General features: G+C 38.4%; 1 protein-coding gene across 3 annotated transcripts in view; it reads right to left on the bottom strand.

Moving 5' to 3' along the window:
• The window catches only part of UNC5C (unc-5 netrin receptor C), a 419,967-nt gene that overhangs the window by 99,258 nt on the left and 295,739 nt on the right, over nt 1-24,970 (bottom strand). For all 3 annotated transcript variants that reach the window (XM_005681406.3, XM_018049297.1, XM_005681407.3), the window contains exon 4: nt 22,277-22,380. In XM_005681406.3, coding sequence (XP_005681463.1) covers nt 22,277-22,380 — 104 coding nt within the window. The remainder of the gene's footprint in view (nt 1-22,276; nt 22,381-24,970) is intronic.

Here is a 24,970-nt window from a genome sequence, read left to right as displayed (position 1 = left end):
GGGTCCACCCTCTGTTACCACCCATACTCTGTCCTGTCTGAAAGGACCAACTCGGATTTACTTTCAGAGCTAACACTAGGACTAGGTGTACTTTGATTTCAGGGGCATCAGGAAAACCTCCTTGTTCCCCAAAACTGTCCCCCAAATTTTTGGCAGTGACTTAAAATGTATTTAAGTGGGGGTGGTTTTTAATTCCACCATTAGAAGGTCCTCTTCACGTGCAAATGACCTGAAGAAATAACATCTTAAACTAAATCATACGAAGTATTATAAAGCAAGGCATATAAATGTTTAAGGGAAAAGTCTTTCAATTTAGATAAAGAGTTTGAAGGTGTAAGGATTTCAAACTGTGATTCAAGTACCCAGCAGCATACAAACTTTTCTAAAGGGTGCATACATGAACAAGAAGTATTTACGGAATTAAATATTTATATCTTGAACACCCATATGCATCTTAAAAAGAACATGCCTTGAGAATGTGTCCTCTACTTTTCAAAATAAAGGCCTCTCTTGTATCCCAATCTTATCATGGTATACTGTGAGGGGGTAAGAAACCCAAGGGTACCAAACAAGTAAGTTATCAGAAATCTAAGTGTGGAAGTTGACAGAGTAAGATACTATAATGATTTTCCACTGGAAAATTGCCAGTTTACAATTATTTGTTTTCATCAAAATTGATGGATGAGCTAATATGCCAACCAAGGAGACCTTACCAAAAGACACAAGTTTCAAGTTCATGATAGAACACTATGATTTTTGGTGTATAATTCAGAAAATGTATAGAGTTGGGGGATGTTGTTCAATATAACTCCATGTGTTCCTATTTACTTATTTATGGATGAGAAGCATCTGCACAACAAAGGAAATATAAGCAAGGTGAAAAGACAGCCTTCTGAATGGGAGAAAATAATAGCAAATGAAGCAACTGACAAACAACTAATCTCAAAAATAAACAAGCAACTCCTGCAGCTCAATTCCAGAAAAATAAATGACCCAATCAAAAAATGGGCCAAAGAACTAAATAGACATTTCTCCAAAGAAGACATACAGATGGCTAACAAACACACGAAAAGATGCTCAACATCACTCATTATCAGAGAAATGCAAATCAAAACCACAATGAGGTACCATTTCACGCCAGTCAGAATGGCTGCGATCCAAAAGTCTACAAGCAATAAATGCTGGAGAGGGTGTGGAGAAAAGGGAACCCTCCTACACTGTTGGTGGGAATGCAAACTAGTACAGCCACTATGGAGAACAGTGTGGAGATTCCTTAAAAAACTGGAAATAGAACTACCTTATGACCCATCAATCCCACTGCTGGGCATACACACAGAGGAAACCAGAATTGAAAGAGACACGTGTACCCCAGTGTTCATCACAGCACTGTTTATAATAGCCAGGACATGGAAGCAATCTAGATGTCCATCAGCAGATGAGTGGATAAGAAAGCTGTGGTACATATACACAATGGAGTATTACCCAGCCATTAAAAAGAATCCATTTGAATCAGTTCTAATGAGGTGGATGAAACTGGAGCCAATTATACAGAGTGAAGTAAGCCAGAAAGAAAAACACCAATACAGTATACTAACACATATATATGGAATTTAGAAAGATGGTAACAATAACCCTGTATGTGAGACAGCAAGAGAGACACAGATGTATAGGACAGTCTTTTGGACTCTGTGGGAGAGGCAGAGGGTGGGATGATTTGGGAGAATGGCATTGAAACATGTATAATATAAGAAACGAATCACCAGTCTAGGTTCGATGCAGGATACAGGATGTTTGGGGCTGGTGCACTGGGATGACTCAGAGAGATGGTATGGGGAGGGAGGTGGGAGGGGGTTCAGGATTGGGAACATGTGTACACCTGTGGCGGATTCATATTGATGTATGGGAAGACCAATACAGTATTGTAAAGTAAATAATAATAAAGGAGAAGCAGCTCAGTATTGGAATCTATTATTGATGACAGAAATAAACTTGATGTTATCCAGTCTCATTTCAGTGAAAGTAACATTCAAACATCGCTAAATGAGCTAACTGGGGAGGATGACAACATCATTTCTCCTGTTTAAAGATGTAACTCTAATAAAAACTCAGTCTCTATATTAAATAATTATTTACCAACAACTGCAGTATACTTGGATTCTTTAGACAAATCATTTAATTAGGATGAATGTACTGACAATTTAATCCAAAAGAAATTTAACACATATTTCTTTTGTAAAAAGATATAAAACTTACACATATATTTTTTATTAGAGAGAGTTATGGAATGGTAACTAAAACTTTTGTGCATCAGGTGTATTATTTCAGGATAAAAAAAAAATCCGAGGAAGTGGTATAGAAATATAAGATAGAAGAAAGAACACTCCAAATATTACCTTCCATTAAAGAAAACTTGTTCTCATTTTGTCAATGGATGATTTGGGTTAAGAAATCATTATGGTGTTTGGTGTTTGCATTCCATTGGGTCATCTTAAGACACCTAATCACTTTATTTAAAGATGTCAAATATTCCTAATATACCCAGACATAATATCTTTTCCTACTATTTAATTTTATGCAGAACATTTCAGATATTAACTTAAAATTGTTGGTGAGCTTTATAAACTATCAATTTATCTTTATTTAAATCTTTTAGAAATATGCTAAGAAAAATGTGAAGATCACTATACTAGGGTATGGGAGGGTGGTGATTCCGTCATCAAGAAAGGAACTCTATCAGGGGAGAATGAGAGAGGCTGGTAATCAGGAAGACCAAGGCACGGGATAATAGGAGTGGGAGTTGGGGACTAATGAACAGAACTCTGCATATTTCTCCTGGGTGCTTCCACAGTTACACATATTGCTTCACATTTACATAAAGCCAATGAGAGCTTACCAAAAGACACTTTAGTTTCAAGTTCTAAGGGCTGGAGTTAAGACCCACCTGTCCCATCCACTAATTGTCTGGCTTTAGGCAAGTCATTTAATATCATTAAACCTTTTATTTTAATCTCTACATATTCATATCTGCCCTGCCTTCTTCATAAAGGTCCCGTGAGATATTAAAAATGTTATGTGAAAGCACTTTTGATTACTCCTGTGGTGACCCACTCCAGTACTCTTGCCTGGAAAATTCCATGGACAGAGGAGCCTGGTAGGCTCTAAAGAGTCCATGGGGTTGCAAAGAGTTGGACATGACTGAGCGACTTCACTTTCACTTTTTTTCATATGACTTAAAGCTGGTGTTAATATCATTCTTCTACAGTGTAAATACTTTACTCCAGTTAAAAATTGATATAACTTAACTTTTAGTGTCTTTACTAGTTTAAATGACTTTCATAAATTAAGATCTAAGTTTAGTAAACAGGAAAGAACACCACCTAATATATTTTTAAATATTTTTTAATGGTCACTTTTTTTTTAACCTAACAACTTTCCATCAAATTCTGTCTTAAGGACACCTTCTATTTGCATATATCCAGGTTCAGCTGTATTAGATCTAACAATACTGTGCTTTGCTATTTTCTTAGGCATCATGATCTATGGAAAAGATGCTGAGCAAAGTGATAGTTCTGTAAAGAGCAAGCTTCACAATGTGAGATCTCCACATTGTTCAACATTTAATCAAGGAAAGACAAATGAAGACAAAATCATCTTATGCTAGCCAAAAAGTGTTATTAGCAAACAGGACTCAGTTTCACCTTCCTGAATCTGTCACTAGACTTGTAGTCATTGGCCACTTCCTTCACCTCTTAGGCTTACCTCCCTAGGTAATCAACAAATTACTCAATATTCTTGTGATCTTCTTTGGCCTCAGCAGATGAAGTATGTGTTTAACAGAATAAACGGGCCAAAAACTCCTCTCAAAGCTCTTCCTTTCTTCCATCAAGTCACCCACAAACACGAACATCTCCTCCATCCCCAAAACAGACCACCAACAAAACTACTGGTGACAAGCCCATCCCTTCTCACCTATGCTTCTGCATCCTCCTTCCCTTCTTGGCTAAACTGCTTGAAAGAGCAGAATCTTCAGTCCCCAGCTACTCCCCTGCCCATCCATTCAGTCTTCAATGTACTGCTGTCTGCATTTACACTCACAGCTTACACTTCACTTTCAGAGGAGACCAAAGAGCGCCCCAAGTGCCCAGTCCAAGGGCATTTTCCCTCACTCTTTTATGTATTTTTGCCACTTGACTGCTGTTTCTCAAACCTCTTTCACTGGTCCCTTCATTTCATCTAGCATTTTCACAGTCTTCCCCAGGGATCTCTTTCATTTTCTCCTCTTTTAATTTTACAGCAGCGGTTCTCAACTTTGTTGAGACTCCCCACAATCACGTGGCAGAGCTGTGAAGACTTTCCATGCCTGGGCCCTACCTGCAGAAGGTCTGATTTAACTGGGCTGATAAAGGACTGAGGCATCAGAGTTTTTAAAGCTCCTCAGGCGATGCTAAAATGAAGCCAGGTTTTCAAACAACCAGCCTCAATGCACTGACTGAGTGATTCCTTCTCATGGCTTCTAACTCAAAAATCATTAATTTCAGTCTTAAGTTCTGTTATGCTCCAATCACATTTCCAATTACTTTTTAGATAATTCACATTTCCAGTTACTTTCCAGATGATTATGTGTACATGCTCAACAAATATGAAAAGTGTAAGGTGCTGAATTGACCTCAATATCACCTAACAAAGGTCCTCTCTCTTTAAACTTGGTCTTCTTGAGCCATTATCCTCCCATTTCTAAACTCAAAGCTTATAATAATTCTTACAGCTCTCTCCAAAACATTCCATTAAGTTACAGATTCTACTAGAACTAAGCAGAACCCTACAATCCCCTCCCCAGTACAAAGCCAAGCAGTTTATGATTAGGACAAGAGAGGCACAGACTCAGTGTCTGATGCACATTCCTGAGTTATTTTTACAGATACTGTAACTGCCACCAGAGGGGAGGGAAAGCCAACTTCACGATGACCAGACTGTAGACATAAGCTGCTCCATCTTGAGCAGTACTGAATCTGTGGCTAGCACAATCCCTAGAACTGACCTTAAGGGAAGGGATTAACATTATTGCTCACAATAATCTATATCTTAATGGGTATCAAAATATCTGTAGCCTACTCTGCCCATACATGTAAGAGGACAATTAAAATTGTCAGCAAAGAAATGCTACAGACCCATGTTGAATACAGCTCCCTATGTCAGCATGAGAAAGTTACAGGAGATGGATCTCCATCCCTAATTCCATAGAATTCAAATGATGTTTGATGATGTTCGACAGTGGGGAATTGAAAGCAGGTCTTTTGCCTCTTTCCTGGTTGCCCATTTCTGTTCCCTTCTAACCTTAAAAGAACTTAATTATAGGAATGACTTCACTAAGAAATTGAAACTAACTCTTGACTTACGCTCTCCTGAATGCATACCATGCTCTATCTAGCCCCTTGATTCTTCTCCTAGACAAAAAGAAGAATGAGGGATTAAGCAGTTAAGAAATGACTAGTTCTGTACCCCTAACAGCTCCCTTAGTAATCCTGCAGTCAGATCCTTGGGGCAAGAGAACATCTGAAGAGAGCCAGCCAGTCTGCATGCAATGGAGAATGATGCAGAAACCAAACTTCCGCCTCAATGATTCACTGAGATTCTTCTTTTCCATATAAAAACTGTCATGGCTGAGCAGAATCTTCAGTTTGTTTCTGGACACAGGTTCTTCTTCCCAGTATGCCAGCTTTTCTAATTTCAGTATCTTTCCTTTCTACGGACACTACCCTCTTGAATTACTGGCTTACAATCAGTGAGCAGCTAAACCTAGGTTTGGCAACACTATTCAAATATTTCTCAAACCTGGCCCTCTTCCCTAGCCCCACTCTTGTTAAGTAGTGTGATACCATTTTCATTTCAACAGAATTCTCTCTAAAAAGTAAATCTTAAAAAAACATCAGCAAAAATGTTCTTCCTGTGTCACTGTATCCAGTTTAAGAATCCAAACCGCACGGTGTGCCATATGAAAGCTTTTGCAAGCTGCCCCTGATTCCTCCTCTGACTTTGAGATACACTGGGATCTGGGATCCTTTACTGGAGTACCTGCACCTGAACAAATGTCTCTTTAGGCAACAGAAATACAAAGAAACAGGGACTAAAAATAACTGTATACATGCCTGAGTTGCAGCAAATTATGAACAATAAGATACAAAAAGGCTAATAACCAAGGGCCATTTCTGAGGTACTAGGAGCAAAAGCAGGGTACTGTTCATGATCTCTGCACACAGCACCACCAACGGAGTGGGCAGACCCTTGAAGCCACCCCTCTGGCAGGACCTACTGATCTGCCTTCACCCTCATGCCATTTAAGGAAGCAGCCCACCCTCCTCAGAGAGAAGCAGACCACCTATTTCTTGTTTTCACTTCTCGCTACAGCCTGAGCCCCATAAAGCCTTGTCTGAATTCCTCATCTGCTTCCAACGATTTCTATTTATTAAGGAGTCCAAGGACCCTGGATGGTAATAGCTTTACCTTGGAAACTTACTCCTACTCTCTAGGCACACTGAACTCCCTAACACTTCCTCAGCTTTTTCCTCTGATGTGATCATCAGAGCACGGCCACTTCATATCTTTGTATTGTCTGTGCACTCTACCCAGAATGTCTTTCTCCTTTTCTGCTGAGACAATTCCATTCCTTCCTGAATGTTCACCTCAGAAGATGCTTCCTTTTTAAAACCTTCCTAGTCTCTCCTAAGCAAAACCAGCATTTTCCTTTTATGTGCAGCTCTGGCACTCTTCAAACCATTTATCACTGTACTGTAATAATGTATGTAGAATTTGTGGACACCTACCACAAAAGTTCTTGAGTCTTACTTTACATATATATATTTAAAATGTATATTTATAATATATACCTTGTATATGTATCAATATATATGATACATACAATACGATTCATTTTGAATACATTTCCTATGCACCCTATCAAGCATAATGGGCTTCCCTTATGGCACAGCTGGTAAAGAATCTGTCTGCAATGCAAGAGACCTGGGTTCAATCCCTGCATTGGGAAGATACCCTGGAGAAGGGAAAGGCTACCCACTCCAGTATTCTGGCCTGGAGAATTCCATGGAGGTCACAAACAGTCGGACACGACTGAGACACTTTCACTTCACTTATCAAGCATAATGCCCTAGCAGAGATGTTAAAAAATATATTGATCATTTATCCAGTTAATATTTGTTGAACATCTACTATGTGGCCTCACTATTCCTCGTACCTGCGATTCATCAATAAACCATATAAAGTCTGTTAAAAGTGATTTTTCAAGAGAAAAGAAAATAACATATAAACATATTGGATAATTTCAGTGGTGCTAAAGTCTCGAAAAAATAAATCAGCATTATACAGTGCTCTAGATCAGGAGTCAGAAAGCTTTTTCTGTACAGGACTACATATTTAATATTTTAGGCTTTAGGGGCCATATGGTCCCTCAACAAAAACCACAGACAATACATAAATGAATGAGCAGGGTTGTGTTCCAATAAAACTTCATTTACACAAGCAGGAGGTGGGTCATATTTGGCCTGTACAGTATAGTTTGCTGACCCTTGCTTTAGATAACAGACACGGTTCTCTTAAGAGGTGACTACACACTAGGACATGAATGCCTAGAAAGAGCCAACCCTGAGCCAGATTGTTCCAGGGACAGAGAAGAGCACTTGCAAAAGCTGTTGTTTGAAACATGGAAGTAAAACCATCATGATGAAGTGTGGTGAAAGAAAGCACGGATGAATGTAGGAACAGAGACATGAATGAGAGCTTTATCCATATGAAAAAACTGTTACCATAAGCAGTAAGGTCTGAAAATAAGCATTCCCTCAGTTGAGATATGCTGCTACATTTAAAGATAAGAAACAGACATGGTTGCACAGGAAAATAAAAGTCAGTAACATCTACCCAAAACTAGTTCACTCTATGAATATTTATGCACCAAGCACTACTGCAGGTGCTATAAATAAGGCAAAATATTGAATAATTATGACTCCTGAAGTTTCAGACAATTACAATGTTGGATTCCACTGATTCTTAGTAAGGTGCTAGAAATAAGGCAACATATTTAATAATTATGACTCCTGAAGTTTCAGACAATTACAATGTTGGATTCCTTTGATTCTTAGTAATACATACATTTTTTGACTCTAGAAGCTGAAAGATTCATATGACTTCTAAGTACTGAAAGTGTAAAGTGTTAGTTGCTCTGTTGGGTCGGACTCTTTGTGACCTCATGGACTGTAGCCCACCGGCTCCTCTGTCCATGGAATTCTCCAGGCAAGAGTACTAGAGTGGGCAGCCATTCCCTTCTCCAGGAGATCTTCCTGACCCAGGGATTGAATCCAGGTTTCCTGCATTGCAGGCAGATTCTTAACTGTTTGAGCCAACAGGGAAGCAAGTTCTATTTATCACAAACTATCACAAAAGTAAAGCAGTACTATGATAGGTAAAAATGACCTATAGTATACACCAATTAATTTTAGAAATACATTTTGGAAAAGTTCTTGAACATTACATATTTAAAATCATTGAAATATTCTTTATTAATGGATCTTAAGACTTAGCAGCAGCAGCAGCAAGTGGAGTTTAACTTCTTTTTTACATTTCAAAATTCTAACCACTTTAAGAATTGTGTATAACTAGTAACATACAACTCAGGTAAATATGAGTATCCTACTTTTGGAAAATCAGTGAGATGACTGTTGTTTAGTCACTAAATCATGCCCAACTCATTTGCAACCCCATGGACTATACAGCCTGTCAGGTTCCTCTGTTCTTGGATTCCCAGGCAAGAATACTGGAATGAGTTGCCATTTCCTTCTCTAAGGGATCTTCCTGACCCAGGAAGAAAACCCATGTCTCCTACATTAGCAGGCAGATTCTTTGCCACTGAGCCACCCAGGAAGCCCTCAAGGAGATAATTATATTAAAACAAAGAACTTTTCCCATAAAATAATTTTTGTCTGGATATTATATGATTAGCTCATGAAAACTGGTCAAATAAGGCTACACACGATGTGTCATTTTAATGAACTAAATTTCAAAATCATGCAGTCAATAAAGCATTTTGCTATAGAAAACAACATGGGCTTTGGACCTGGCCAGACTTGGCTCGGTATTTTGGGCCCCCCACTTGCTGAGTCAGCAATCATGGGTAGGTTGTAAGTTCCTAGAATCACAACCGTCATCTGTACAATGGGAAAGACCATTTCTACCAGACTTGTGGCAAGATTTAATGAACTATGGAAGGTAAAGCACTAAAGCACTTAGAATTAGGAGAGTCAATAAATTTAATTGCCTCTTCTCTAACTTTACCCCAAACAGAACTACATCCATCTGCACTAATGTATTTTAAATGCTGATGTTTCCGTGTTCCTCAGTGTCTTTATTAAGAAGTACATATGACAGAGTGACTGAACAACATATGTCTATACTCATAATACCAAATGGAAAAAAAAAAGCAAACAGAAATCTTTCAGTTTTCCACTACATCGGACTAAGGATGTTGGTTTGTGAGACTTCATTCATAAAACTCTGATTAGGAAGTTTCTCTTTAAAACCTCAGTCCCCGCTAGTGTATGTCATGTTTCAAGCCATCCTTTAAGAGGACTGCTTCCCAGCTGTTATAGTAAAATGAGAAACCGTTTAGAAATTCCTCCAACAGGTCTTTCAGTCCTGTTAATGCCTTCAGCCTGGCACATAGTTCTGAAAACTGTAATGTGATTTTATTAATGATGAGTGAGTCCCAATTTGATTATAAGTTTTAGGACTACAGCATATTGACCCCATATTGTGTTTTCCCAGAAAAGGTGTGTAAAACTGCCATCCCTTCCTGTGTGTGGTGTGATTTAAGGATCAACTTTTTTTTATAGCTCTTACATGCATGGTTTTATAGTTTTATTGTTACTGATATTTTATAAAATTCAGAACTATTGGCTCTGTAAGTGCTGTCAGGGGAAGAGAAGTTGTGCAGAAAAACATGGAGATCATTTTTCAAGGGCTCAGGCTTGCATAACCTCTTCTGAGCAGTTGCTGGAGCATTCAAGCACCCTCATCTTTCAAAATTCTATTATCTTTTCCCTAAATACTTTATTTTCTCACTTTAATTTTTTATTTACATCACCAGCAAAGACAGGAAAGTGGATTAACATTCCAGATGGGGTAAATAATCCCCATGTTTAATCTTGGCTTCCTACATTCATTTTCTCACCTTTATTCATTTCTCTTTCTAGTGAAATATCAAAAGCTAGGTTACCTAAGAGACTTCAAAACTCCCAATGTTAAGAGTATATAAAGTGGGGGACCCATTTACACAACAATTATTTTCTAAAAATTACTCAAGTTACTTTTTTATGGCTTACTACTAAAATTGTTTAAAACTTAACTATGTTCATGTTTTACTATTAAAAATAAAAGATAAACATTTGGGGCAGAATGATATAATAAAAAGTAAAACAACAACTACATCCACTTCCTCACTGCCTTATCCCTTCCAACCCCCTGGGCAAAAGGAACATATCCCAGATTATTCATGTATTAGGGGCTTTACAGAAATGCCTTGCACTAGCATTAGCAATGGAGAAGGCAATGGAATGCCACTCCAGTACTCTTGCCTGGAAAATCCCATGGATGGAGGAGCCTGGTAGGCTGCAGTCCACGGGGTCTCGAAGAGTCGGACATGACTGAGCGACTTCACTTTCACTTTTCACTTTCATGCACTGGAGAAGGAAATGGCAACCCACTCCGGTGTTCTTGCCTGGAGAATCCCAGGGACGGGGGAGCCTGGTGGGCTGCCGTCTATGGGGTCACAGGGAGTCGGACATGACTGAAGCAACTTAGCAGCAGCAGCAGCAGCAATAGCAAGCTCAACTATTTCCAAATATATTAAAAGTCTTCTCTCAGTTGTTCCTTTAAGTATCACTGTAAGAAGAATCTATAATCTGAAATTCATTCTTCTTTTCTGGCCAACTGTTTATAAAAGAATGATAGTGACAATATAATATTTGGAACCACAATAATATAGACATTATAAAAACAAGGATGATGTTTTAACCTTAGATGACAAAAGTACATGCTTTAATATTATCAAATGTTAGGAATGTAAGCCATACTTTGCTAGAGTGCATGTACTTTAAATTCTAAACAAAAGCTTTATCTGAGAAGTGGTTAGGATACATTTTGACTACCTTCAAGAAGGCTAATGTGTCTGTTTCACAGGTCTCGTCTCCATTCTGCCAGAAACAACACAAGGGCAGAGGCATTACTCGTATTATGAAATAATTAGGCTAGAACCACCTCTCTCTAAACCCCTGCCCAGTATGGACTGCAAATGCCAATAAAACAACAGAAGCAAATTCAATTTTTCCATTAACCAGAAAGCTCCAAAATTAAGACACATGGAAGCATATAAGCAGAAACTGTAACAGACTATAAATCCAATAGTGATTTACATATATTTACAACACCTTCAATATAATCCTATAGGCTGAATTTTGTGATATCTTTCAGTGTGCTTTTTTATATCAATAAAATTGAATTCTTTTTGAGAGTTGTAAATACTTAAGAATTTGTTTCTTTCTACAGTTCAGGGTAAATGACATACCTACATTTTACTGATAAAGAAATGTAAATTTATTTATTTTGAAAGAAAAAGACAGACCACTTAAATTCTTTGCAGAGATCCTTTAGAAATAGACTTTGGTCAGGAAATTGCTAACAGGGAGAGGTGCTCAGACTCCCAAATAGCTATTGGCACCCTATGTCCTCCTGATATATGAACTGCTAACCATGTGATTGGCTAAAGAACCATTTATCCATGTATGTAAATAATAAAGAGCAACGCATCTTGCAGTTTTCTTTTCTATTCTATTCCCCTGTGCAAGACAGATGTGTTGTGTCTAATTATTCTTTGATTGGTATCTGGAGAAACATTAACATAATTGGCACGTTTGTTCTAATTAACAAAGGGAAACTGCCACATGCCACCCAATATGAAAAGTGAGTCCAGCAAGCATTAGCTAGAAAAATCCATATCAATCAAAAAGGTTACTCTGCTAAAGGGACCCTCAAGTTAGAGCACTGAGGTTGAAAATGACTCAACAGAATAGAGAAGCATGTATACACCTGAGAGAATGAAGATTCAGCCTAGAATTGTTGCACACAGGGATATTAATCATACAAATGGGAAAAGCAATTATGGCGCAATTATCAAATGCACACTCAGCCAAACCACGCTTCTAGAAAAAGCATTAGCTAGAAGCTGGGAGTTGGCCAAGTTTTACTGACTGGTTTAGAATTGACAAGTTTGAACTTTTCCTTGTTTGTTTGTTTTAACCTTCCCCTTTAGACCAGGGGTTCTCAAATTTTGTTGCATTTTAGAATCACCTGGGGAGCTATTAAAAACTTATTAAAAATAGTGATACTCAGCCTGCACAAAACACCTATTAAATGAGTATCTTTAGCATGGGCTATAAATATCAATATTTTCTAATGACTCCCAGACGATCCCAATGTGCATCCTAGTCTTTGAGAACCAGTACTGAAGACTGGTTCTGATCATTTTGCTAAAATGCAGATTCTGCCTTGTTAAGCTCCCAGGTCAAGTCAGTACAGATAATCTATGCATCAAGCCTTGAGTAGTAAAGTCTTGACAATGCTAAAAAGATACTTATAGCTAATAAGCTTTCTGTAGACGTTCACCTGGAGAAGGCAATGACAACCCACTCCAGTACTCTTGCCTGGAAAATCCCACGGGCAGAGGAGCCTGGTCTGCAGTCCATGGGGTCGCTAAGAGTCGGACATGACTGAGCGACTTCACTTTCACTTTTCACTTTCATGCACTGGAGAAGGAAATGGCAACCCACACCAGTGTTCTTGCCTGGAGAATCCCAGGGATGGCGGAGCCTGGTGGGCTGCTGCTATGGGGTCGCACAGAGTTGGACACAACTAAAGCGACTTAGCAGCAGCAGCAGCCTTTCATCAGGTAGGATTTAGCTCCATTGCCCCAGAGTTTGAAATCACAGAATGATCTGCTGGTGTCTCACCCTGACAACAGGTGTTTCATATGTCCAATCAAGAAAGTCTTCATTATAGACTGCAAATGTACCTTATTTAGCCATTAAAGTTATGGGTAAAAAGTATCTTAAAAGACAAGAAGCAAAAGGCCATTAAAAAAAAAATGTATACAAAGAAACTCTCCTTGTCTCCCAAGTCTACTGTGAAGACATTGTTCTGATACTATCTCTAGTCAAGAATGGAAGGCTACTTTGTTTATGCAGTTATTTGCTTCTCAGATTGGCAATAGCAATAAAACATTCATTCACTTCTGTGTTAACCACTGTCCAATATACTTTGTACCTTTCAGTAGCTTTGTGAAAGTATTTGTACTTTTATGCTGTAAAAGTATTGGTCTTCAAGCATGGTCTTTAGGTAACTGTACAAAGAAAAAAAGGCCAGAGGATTTTAAAAAACCAAGTACAAATAAAACCATGCCCCACAGATTTAACAGAAGCTGATAACAAATTCTTGAGCTTGTCTTACAGAACAGAAAGGGGACCAACTTGTCAAAACCTCTTTGCTTACAAACTGCCTTCACTGATAAAGTGTGTTTTAGTATATCTTTCCCCTACCCACCTCTTTTAATCATATACCTTCCCGGCTTCCACGCAGTCAAGTTGTTTCAAAGGAACTTGAAGCCAGCTCCTGCCCAGTGCGAGCGGCTAAGGCTGGTTAGGACCCCTGACACTAAAACGACCTATGACCAGTTTTAGGCGGTGAGTGGCCTGTTGACTAGGGAAGACTGGGCACTGCAACCTCAGGTAAGACTGGGCATCTTCATTTTGAATATGTATTCGCATTTAACAGAGATGAGCCTGCGCAGAATACCCATTCCCGCCCCTTGTGCCGCTTCCACCAATCACCTTTCCCCAACCTAAGCCCACCTTGCTTATCCCTTAAGTATCCCACCCGCTTGACCTCGAGGAGGCGGAGCTAAAGTTTGTTGTTTATCTTCTTACTTGGCTGTTTTTTCTCCGTGTGAGTAAACTCTTAGCTGCAAATCCCGGTATCTCAGGGATTGGTTCACTGCAGGTCTGGCGTAGGGACTTGTTTAGTAACAGAAACGACTGACATTTTGCAACTTCTGCAAACAGAAGGAATTTGCTAAGAAAGGGGTCCTATTTTCCTGCTGCAGAAACACTCCTTTAATTGGACACAGGTCTAGCTCATTGGCTTTCCAGGTGGCTCAATAGTAAAGTATCTGCCTACTGATGCAGGAGACGTGGTTTCAATCCCTGGGTGGGGGAGCTCCCTTGGAGCAGGAAATGGCAATCCACTCCAGTATTTCTGCCTGGAAAATTCCATGAACAGAGTCTGGCAAGTCACAGTCCATGGCGTTGCACAGAGTGGGATGAAATTGAGCACGCAGGCACAGCGGCACCTGACTCATTGCTTTTGAGAGCTGAATGTGTGTGAACCACATTTTAGATGTGAACTTGTCTTGAAATCTGAAATTTTTTTCTAAACTTTAAATCCTACTATTAGGAGATAAAAAGCATGCTGATAAATGAATCAATAGTGACGATCACCAAAAGAGCCCAAAGTAGAATGACTCTGATGATATCTTACAAGGGAGCAAAATGATACTGAAATGTTCTTAAAATGCTAACTTTTTCAGGGCAAAAGACCTATAATTGATTAGTTGCGAGATAGCTTCTAACCAGTCTTTACTATAAACTTTCAGATTAAGTAACTGTCAGCATTTACTAACTAAAAGTGTTTGGCCTCTTGCTAAAACTGATCACTTCTAAAAAACACTGCTTTTTCGCTCTCTGCGACTACCACTTTTCTTTCACAGTGAGTTTACAATAAATAGTGCCTCTAGGCATATGAAGAATCATTGAAAGAAATTTCAAAGCCAAAGAATTTATCTAAGGAAAAACTTTTTTTTTTTACATGAAATAAGGACTGTAGAAATAAAAGACCCTCCTGACCTGGGATCATGGACTCTAGGTAGGTTACTGCCTATTGCTAAAGCAGCACTGAGAGACAGATTGTATTTGAAACTAGCTGAAGTCTGACCACTGATTTTAGGTTATCTAAGAAAAGCTCTACTGTTTGCTCTTTTTAGCACGGAAGATTTCACTTTCTTCTGAAGAACCAAATACTCTCTAGATTGTATTCATTTAATAAAATAAAATTTAAAATCCATGTTCAGAATTTCTATTCCCAAGGGAATTAAAATATATCCTTTGTTTCTTCTGCCCTAAGACCAACAACGACCTTCTGTTGTGTGAAGTACGGCAAGATCTCCTGAATGGTGTCTCTGCTTCCGTTCTTACACTTCTAAAATCTACACTCCCTACAGCAGCAAGAATGAGCTTAGAAATAAAATGTATCAGGTCGTGTCAATTCCTCACTTAAAATCTCCAATGACTGCATATATTCAGAAACAAAATCCCTTCCCATTACTGTGTTTCAGTCCCCAAGCTCATCCTAACTCTCTGACTAAAGGGCTTCCTGCCCTCCTCCTGGCTCACTGTCTCAGAGACACTGGCCTCCTTTTTAATCTGTAACCACATTCTGAGGTATTCTGCTCCCCTGCCTGGAGCTTCCTGACCCAGATCTTTTTAAGTCTGGCTCTTTCTTGTCATTCAGATCTCAGCTCAAATGTTATTTCATCAGCTAGATTCTCCTTGAACTCTAAGTGACTCCTGATCCCCAACAACCATCAGCCTTCTCAGATATGACCTTGTCATATTTCCTTTAACTTACAATTATCTGATTATATCTTGTGCTATTTTTTTTCTTGTTTTTAGTGTTTTATTACCATTTAGGGACTTTGCCATGTATCGCCTTCAAATAGAAGAGTGTCTAGTACATGGTGAGAGGACAATAAATGTTTCTTGAATAAATGATTTAGTGAGTAAAAATAAAAACTGGATTTTGTACTATAGGCTCAAAGGAACCACTGTCTATGTGCAGAAGTCATGCCACAAATCTATTATAAATCAAAGAAAGTTTATTATTTGTTCCTGTGTTTTAAAAATTGATGTTGATATTGGTTCACTTTATTATATTTTAAAATTGGTTTACAGAGTTAAATGCAAACCAGTTATCTATTTATGGTGATCTCTATGCATAACTATTAGATGCATATATTGACACAAAATCATATGAAGTAACCAAAATAAACAGACAATGTTGGCAACTGTTGACTGGACCAATGTAAAGCTTGCAAGCTGGCTACCAGTCAAGGAACCTGATACTTGTGGCAAACCTATTTGTAGGGCTGATAATCATCTCATAAGCAAAACCCCTTCTTGTTACACACATGCTAGGAGAAAATTCCAATAGATATCACTGGGCACTGAAAGCAATGTCTCCCTCCAAACTAGTATTTGAACTCTCCTCTCTAAACCTCTTTTGACTACAAAGAATATAAAGCATAGCTTGGAAGACAATGTACCTGCATGGAAATGCATCAACACGAAGTTCTGATTATGAGGGAATGGCAGTGAAACATGCAGGTCTCTCATGAAACTAAGTGTTCAGTGGTGATATTAATAATCAGTTAGATGGAGAGCCACCTGATGCTATACATTTGGCAAAGCCTCTGGCTGCCAGCCACTTTTCCCCCAGCATTATCTGCTTAAATTTTTTTCCTGTTGAGCAAGACTGCCAAATAATCTATTCTTATACACTTCACCCCATATTTTCCCACTTGCTAATTAGAGATGCAAATGTTGATAAATAAGATGACACCTTTTTAAGCACAATTGGGTCAATAAGTTGAACATGGTGCGCTGTTCCTCCAATTTGACTCCTGTGAGAAATAGTTCAATTATAATTAGAGGAGCAATTATCTCCTTGTTTAAGATGAAACAAATCACAGGTTTATTTTAGTGAAAAATTCAGTTTTGTTCCTTGTGTCATGCCAACAAATGTCATATCCATTGATGTTTTTGATCCCAGTACTCTCCAAAAGAGATAATCTGATGAAATAAAGCATCTCTGAGTATATTTCTGGCTCACCATATGACAGCAACATTTTCCAGGCATAAACCAAAATGAGCAAGGAGGGATTCATTTCACAGAGTTCTGCTATTATGCCACTGGAGCAACCCAGCACCCGTTCACAGGCATATTAATTTTCTGGTTTCTTTGGGGAGATGAGAGATTTCTGCTAAAGGAAGGTAAATGCCTCCCCAGAAATGGAAGAAAAGTTTTATATTTTTGGCTTGATCCTTGCAAAAGAGTTATTAAAAATACTGAGCAATACCATTTCAGATTATTTCTGGGATTTATTTTCTTTCACCGAGTCTACTTTTAATTTTAATATAATTACTAGTAACCTGTCCTGTAGTCCACAAACTAAAGTAACTCCCAGTGGCCTTTTGGAGTGATCAAATGGTCCAGTGGGTTAGAACCCTTCTGACTGACTGACTCCCTTACTCCATCTGCACTGAGTTCTCTCAGCATACATCTTCTGTGGTGACAAACATCCTGTTTCTGGAAAGTTCCATTTCCTGAGGTGCAGCTTCTCTGTCACATCCAACAGGGACTCTATTTCATTTAATTCAATGCACTCAGAGAATCTACTATGTAACCTACAGTCTGCTTGTGTTAGAGATAAACATGAACAAAACCCCTTTTCTTTTTATTTCATCCAATCTAGTCAAGCAGGCAAAGGAGTAAACAGACATATTTTGACAGAGATAATAAATAGTTGGAGCTATAAAAAGTCAGAGAACGTAGGGGCTGACATTCAGGCAGGTTTACTGCTTCATTCATACCAGGTATGAAATACTGATATAGTTCTGTATCTGCTGATTAATAGCTAAGCACCCGTCACCCCAAGGTGCTTGCTTCTGGGGATCCTTGGACCATACTATGATGCAGCAACCAAAGGGTTTGCACCTTTAATACCACAGAAGGCCCTCAGATGCTAGTTGCTGGTGCAAAGTCACATCAGTCATGTCTGACTCTGTGCGACCCCATAGACGGTGGCCCACCAGGCTCCCGTCCCTGGGATTTTCCAGGCAAGAACGCTGGAGTGGGTTGCCATTTCCTTCTCCAGTGCATGAAAGTGAAAAGTGAAAGTGAAGTCGCTCAGTCATGTCCGACTCTTAGCGACCCCATGGACTGCAGCCTACCAGGCTCCTCCGTCCATGGGATTTCCCAGGCAAGAGTACTGGAGTGGGTTGCCATTGCCTTCTCCGCCAGATGCTAGTAGCCCTGCGCTAAGGAAGCTGTGTGGCTCATAAATATTTAAATAAAGAAAATGAGGAAAGGGCCTGGCAAGGAGGCCAGAGGAAGGAACAGCCAAGACTAGAGCTCTGAAACTCTTGTGCTTCATCCCTAAGGTACCTGCAACATATTTTTTTTCCTTAACCAGTGAGTACTGAGAGGAGTTCTTTGTCAAAACTGTCACCACCTGGAGAGGTGGAGTACAGGGCATCCTGAGTTGGTCTCTTCCTCCTCAAAATGCACCCCACTCCAGTACTCCTGCCTGGAAAATCACATGGACAGAGCACCCTGGTGGGCTGCAGTCCATGGGGTCGCAAAGAGTCGGACACGACTGAGCAACTTCACTTCACTTCTCTTCCTCCTCTGAGACTTTCTTTGTCACTCTCTCCTTTTGCTTGGAAAAGGAGAACTTCCAACAGTAATCCCACTCCAGATTCCCTCTTTTGGAGGAAACACAAAGTCTGGTCCAGTGTTCTAGGCCCATGATGACTAAACAGGTAACTTTAAAAATCAGAGTAAGCACAGCAGCGCATCAGGACCTGGTGTAGATTTCCACAGTAACAAGTCATTTTTAGAGTAAATATGTTACATAAATAAAGGAGTTTCCTCATTTTAAAGCTCAAACTTGATCTTCATTTGTAGCATTTGTGGATTTTAATCAAAATAACTGGTTAGAAGACACAGGAGGGAATCTCTGTGATTCTTTATCGGACAGAAGCTTTATCGCTGCATACCCTACAGTGCCCATCAGAGGTGCAATGTGCCAGTGACTACTGTGAATTCCAGAGGTTGATTTCAGTCTTCTCTGAATCAAGAGGTGAGAATATAGTAATAATAATAACAATAGGAATGTTTCTTGAGTTCTTCTACATGTTCTAAGTGATTTATTTGCATTTATCATCTCATTTAACCTTCAACTACGTTCTGGAGAGACACTATTATTATCTCCGGTTTGTAATTTAATTAAGGAAACTTAGGTATAGGAATTGAAATACCTTGCTCGAAGTCCAACAGTCAGAAATGGTGAAATGGGGTTAAGCCTAGAGTTCCGAATGGAAAATAGTTTAACACTCTGTACCAAAAATTAAAGCCAAAATAGAGGAGAAAATTAAATGTTATTTATTACCACAGAAATCCCTGTGCCATTATTTGCACCAAAGGTGATGCTGCTGTAACTTAAGATTAGTAGAGCTCTTTGGAAACCTACTGACTTATGTGGGAAGGAAATTATTGCCTCTTGATATTTTACAAATAATGAACTTGACTACCTGTTCAATGGTGCTAGACATATACTTACTAAACAAAGATAAATTGAATCAATCAACCATTATTTGTTGAGCATGTAGTAGCTGAGTTTTTCAAAATCATTTGCCTAGAACACAAAAGAAGCAAAAATCCTTGCCAGTATGGCCTGATACCTTAAAAACTGATTTTGTTTATGGTAACACATGAGAGTTTTACCTTTTGGTTTCCCTTTAAGATCAGTATTTCATTTCATTCTATTTTTATGCTTTTAAATCCCTCAAACAAATAAAGTATTAGATAATGAATATGTATATCATTAAATTAAAATAATTTTATAATCCCTTAATTCATCACATTATATTTCATCCCTTTCTCTTTTTTCTGCTCCTCTTGAGCAAATGACAGTTGCAATGTGTCACGTTAAGGTATACATTAGATTTCTGATCTTGGTTATTCTAAGGGTGTTAGAAATAATCTACACAGGAGTTTATTAGCCTGCTCTCAAGCAAGTGTTTTTGATCTCTCTCCTGACTTGAAAAAAAATCACATTAAATATAGTTCTTTGAATGTCAAATGGGTATATGATTTTTGAGCTTGCCAAGTGTTAATTGGTCTCTTCCCCAGTGATGATACAGATAAAATTCACAGCCAATTAGTTTGCAGTCATGAATCTTTACTCCTTGACAAAGTGATTTACTTTGCTGAGAAAACTAAAAAAAATTAAGAAGTTGCTGCTGCTGCTGCTGCTGCTGCTGCTGCTGCTAAGTCGCTTCAGTCATGTCTGACTCTGTGCAACCCCATAAACGGCAGCCCACTAGGCTCCTCTGTCGCTGGGATTCTCCAGGCAAGAATAGTGGGTTGCCATTTCCTTCTCCAGTGCATGAAAGTGAAAAGTGAAAGTGAAGTCGCTCAGTCGTGCCCGACTCTTAGCGACCCCATGAACTGCAGCCTACCAGATTCCTCCGTCCATGGGATTTTCCACGCCTTCTCCTAAGAAGTTACTAGACTCTCCTAACTGAAAATCTCTGCAGGGATCTGCTCACTTTAAGAAACACTGAGTCAAAAAGTCTATAGACACTCGTGTTACTCAGGATATGTTTTGGTCTTTAAGGCAATTTAATGGAGGAGGTTTGCATTAAAATTTTAGAAATATGATTAAGGAGAAAGATGTACTTATTGTCATAAGTGAAATGAAATGTTACATAGAGAAGAGCTGTTTCCTTTCTAATCAAAATAAATCATCCTGTGAGTCAGTGGTGGAAGATAAGGTTTTGGTGTGGTTGGATAAAACAGAAGTAATCATGCATAGTCTCTGATACAGTGCTAGAAAGTGCCATGGGATGTCAGATACAAGACAAAAACCAACTCTCTTCTTTCAAAGTAAAAAAAAAGGAAATTTCATTAAAAGTGCCACTCAGAGTCTTGCATTGACAGACTGGAGATGTGAATGGCAGTGACAGAAAATGGAGTCATTTGTAAGGGCCCTGGCTAAATCTCTAATTACTTTATTATTATTTTGGAAAGAGCTATCAGATGTTTAATTTTGTTGTTATGGGACACACTAACTGTGATGACTCTCACTTTTGCCTGAATTTTCAAAGGACAGAAAAACTATGGAAATCTGATAAGTGCATTGATTACTTAAAAAATTTGGACAATGTAGTAAGTCTTAGTAATATTATTTTACTTTTACATAGACAGGAAAGATTGCAGGCTTATTTTTACAAAAAATCAGCTGACTCATATACAGCCCCAAATTATAGCAATTTAAAAAATGCTTCTTTCCATATATGCAATAAAGAGTAAAAATTCCAAAGAACTCAGTGTAGTTTAGAGGCTAACAAGGACCATCAGCGAGTTGGCAGTTATGTTACTTATCAAATTAAAGCTTTCTTGTGTTTGTAGGATACTGGATCTGCCAGGACAATAGTGTCTGATGTAAATTAGAATATCTTCTGATACTCCTAACAGGGTAACATTTTTCAGAGTTTGGAATTAGTTGAAATGAAATAAAAGACACGGTATTAGATGATTTTCCTCAGCAGTGTGCTCTAAATGGTGTCTCAAGGAGAGCATAGAACACTCCTGTGGTCATGGAGGCCTATCCCCCCATGGACAGGCATTTTCAAAGGGCATTGTATTGTCTTGTGCTAATAAAAAATCATGGTATAAATCTGATTTATAATATTTCATGAACTTTCAATAGGCTTTGTTTCCCCAAAACCAGAAAATGAAAATTAAGAGCTAATGGAAAACTTATAGGATGAAACTACTTGACATTCCTCAAACATGTTTTTATTCATGGTGTGTGGCTACGGCTTTTAGGTCTGTCCTTGGTTGCAGAGCAGGAAACATATATGTGGAGCACACAGGCTGTCACACATACACACACATGTACACATCTTACATTTTTTGCATAGTATCAAGAACCATAATAAAATTGATGGTACATTATTAAGTCAGGCCATCTTTCTTTATGATTAGTGCCAGATAAAATAAAACAGTGTTTCTGATTTCTTGAAAGAGAATAACAAAATTAAACCAAGCTGCCTGTGGCTTTGTCCAGTGGGGCATTCTAATTGACTCCAAGTCATTAATCAGTTCCCAATCAATCTGTTTTGCCAGTAGCAAGCAGTTAGGACTCCATTACCAACCATTCATCATGCCATACCCTAATTCACTGCACCATTAGCCGTGGATTAGGCCTCTGTTAGAATAACTAAGTGCCAGTTGCTAAATGCAAAGAATTTTTGCTTCTCACCTCAGCCACTGGGATCCCTTCAGGTGGTCGGCACTGGAGCAAGACTTCCTGTTCCAAGGATACTTCCTTTCCCAGAGGTTCCTGCTCAAATGTTTTTCGTAGATCTGGAAAGCACAAGTAATAAAATATAAGACAAAACTAATTAACATTTATTCATTTCTAGAAAGTACAATAATAAATTTGCATTTATTATTTTCTGTTTCTTTGTAGTTTTTAATCATGTTAGTACTGTGCCATAATGTGACTGACTGATTATATTCTATGTAGTGGAAATTATAAAATTTAGAGATTACTAGCTGTTCCTACTTTAATCTTCACTGGAATGCTTTGGAGATTCTCATTCTAACAGTTAATGCCACTCATTCATTATAGTTTGCTAGTATTTCTTAATAATCAACTATAACAATCACATTTTTAATCAAAGGAATCCCATTGTTATGATTCTTATTCATAGAGTCCCTTATATATATTAATATTTTTTCTTTCTTTTCAATAAATACTACTGAAGTTGCAACAACTCTGAGATCTTTCGATAAATAACTCAAAAGCAAGTTTCTATTTCAGAATGAAAACAGAATGCTGGAGTCCTGGAGAAATAAATATAGCTTCTTGAAGTATCTCAAACATAAGAGAGAGAAAAGAGTAACTATTGGGATGGGTCCAGAAATATCTCAATATGTAATTATGTCACCATTCTCCAATTAGAAGATTAAATAGTTATTTCTGCTCAAATGTAACAAGAATCTAATTACTTATTTATATAGTTATAGTTGCTATAGCAATATGCAGTACAATCTTAAAAACTGCTATTGATAGACACAAAAATGTTAGAAATCGGTTTTATCATTTTAAACACCAAAGCTAAAAAATAAATGAGTCAGTTATATAGCTTTAAAGCAGCATTTTTTAAGGCAAAGTTAAAAAAATTTCATCCATGTACTACTTAATAAAAATTTATAGAAGTTTTACCCAGTAGATTTTATTAAAAAGCTAATGCCTCTGTCTTTTCATCCCACGTCCCCAGGAATGACTTAAAAATATAAAAGCACCATTTCAGCCTACTGAACTAATAGGTAGAAATCCAAAGACTGTAGAAGTATATCTCTAAGCCTTTCAAAGAGCTATAACAAAGCACCATCTGGAAAAACGCAGTGAGAAAAAAATTCATGTCATATTATTTGCTATTTGGGTGAATTTCTTGGCAGAAGAAAACCTTCAAGAATTTAGGGGTTCTGAAAAGATTATTGGATCTATGTGGGCCTGAGGTAAGATAAGAGACTCTATAAATCATGCAAAATTTCCGTCAGAAAGGCATTTCTAATTTTATTTTCAAGAAATTGAGTAGACTGTAGAAACAAATACTTAAAATCCAGATTTATTAGAACATGAAAGTTATCTAAGCCATGTCCTTATTTTACATATAAGAAACACATTTCTCAAATTACTCAAAGCCTCACAGCAAAATAATTGATGCTGCATTAGAACCTGCTAGCTGTTGATCTGATACATATTTTTTTATCCCACACATCCCTTCATATCTCTTAAGGTTGATTTGTATCCTTTCAACAGCAACATCAGAAAATTTCTACTCTTTCTTTTCTCATACGGTCGCTTCTCTTTGTTTTAAATCTGCATTAACATAAAAATTTTGTCAAAATATTAATAAAAGCAAAAGCAGCACTGAGTAAGTTTCATGGGATAAAAATGTTCTTTCCTCCTTTTTTGCCTGGGCTGGGTCTTCACTGCTGCCCCAGGGGCTTTTCTCTAGTTGCCTTGAGTTGGGGTGCTGTGCGGACTTCTCCGGAGGTGGTTTCTCTTGTGGAACACAGGCTCTATGGTGCGCTGGCTCAGCAGTTGTGGCTTGAAGGCTCTAGAGCATGGGGTCAGTAGTTGAGCCATATGGGCTTCCCACAGCATGTGTGATACTGCCAGATCAGGGATTGAACCCGTGTCCCCTGCAATGGCAGCCAGATTCTTAATCACTGGGCCACCAGGGAAGTCCTAGGATAAAATATTCTTACAAGGTATATCCTGTTTGTGAAAAATGATTCTGAACACCTCCCATCTGATGCATGGTAGGGTAAAGACGTAAAGACTAGAATTAATTCTCAAATCAAATAATACATAGACTCACTCACAGTTAAATTAAATAGCATATCACAAAATAAGGATGGAGAATTAGAAAGAGTGAGTCACATATATCTCCAAAGAGTCAAAACAAATTCCTTTAATATTTATTAATTATCTCCTTATGATAGATATTTTATTAGGTACTTAGGATGAAGATATGTAAGATTCATAATCAAGACTAGAAAGGTAAGCCAAGATCTATTCATGAAAAGCCTTCCTGCTATGCTGCTGCTGCTGCTGCTAAGTCACATCAGTCGTGTCCGACTCTGTGCGACCCCATAGATGGTGGCCCACCAGGCTCCCATCCCTGGGATTCTCCAGGCAAGAATACTGGAGTGGGTTGCCATTTCTTTCTCCAGCGCATGAAAGTGAAAAGTGAAAGTGAAGTTGCTTAGTCGTGTCCGACTCTTCTCGACCCCATGGACTGTAGCCTACCAGGCTCCTCCATCCATGGGATTTCCCAGGCAAGAGTACTGGAGTGGGGTGCCATTGCCTTCTCCTCCTGCTATGCTAAGGAATAGCAAACTCTCAAAGGCTTTTAAGCAGAGGAAGGAAATCAGATGT

Source organism: Capra hircus, chromosome 6, assembly GCF_001704415.2.
Source record: "Capra hircus breed San Clemente chromosome 6, ASM170441v1, whole genome shotgun sequence".
In the NCBI taxonomy this organism is placed as follows: Eukaryota; Metazoa; Chordata; class Mammalia; order Artiodactyla; family Bovidae; genus Capra; species Capra hircus.
This window is presented reverse-complemented; position numbering and strand designations above follow the sequence as displayed.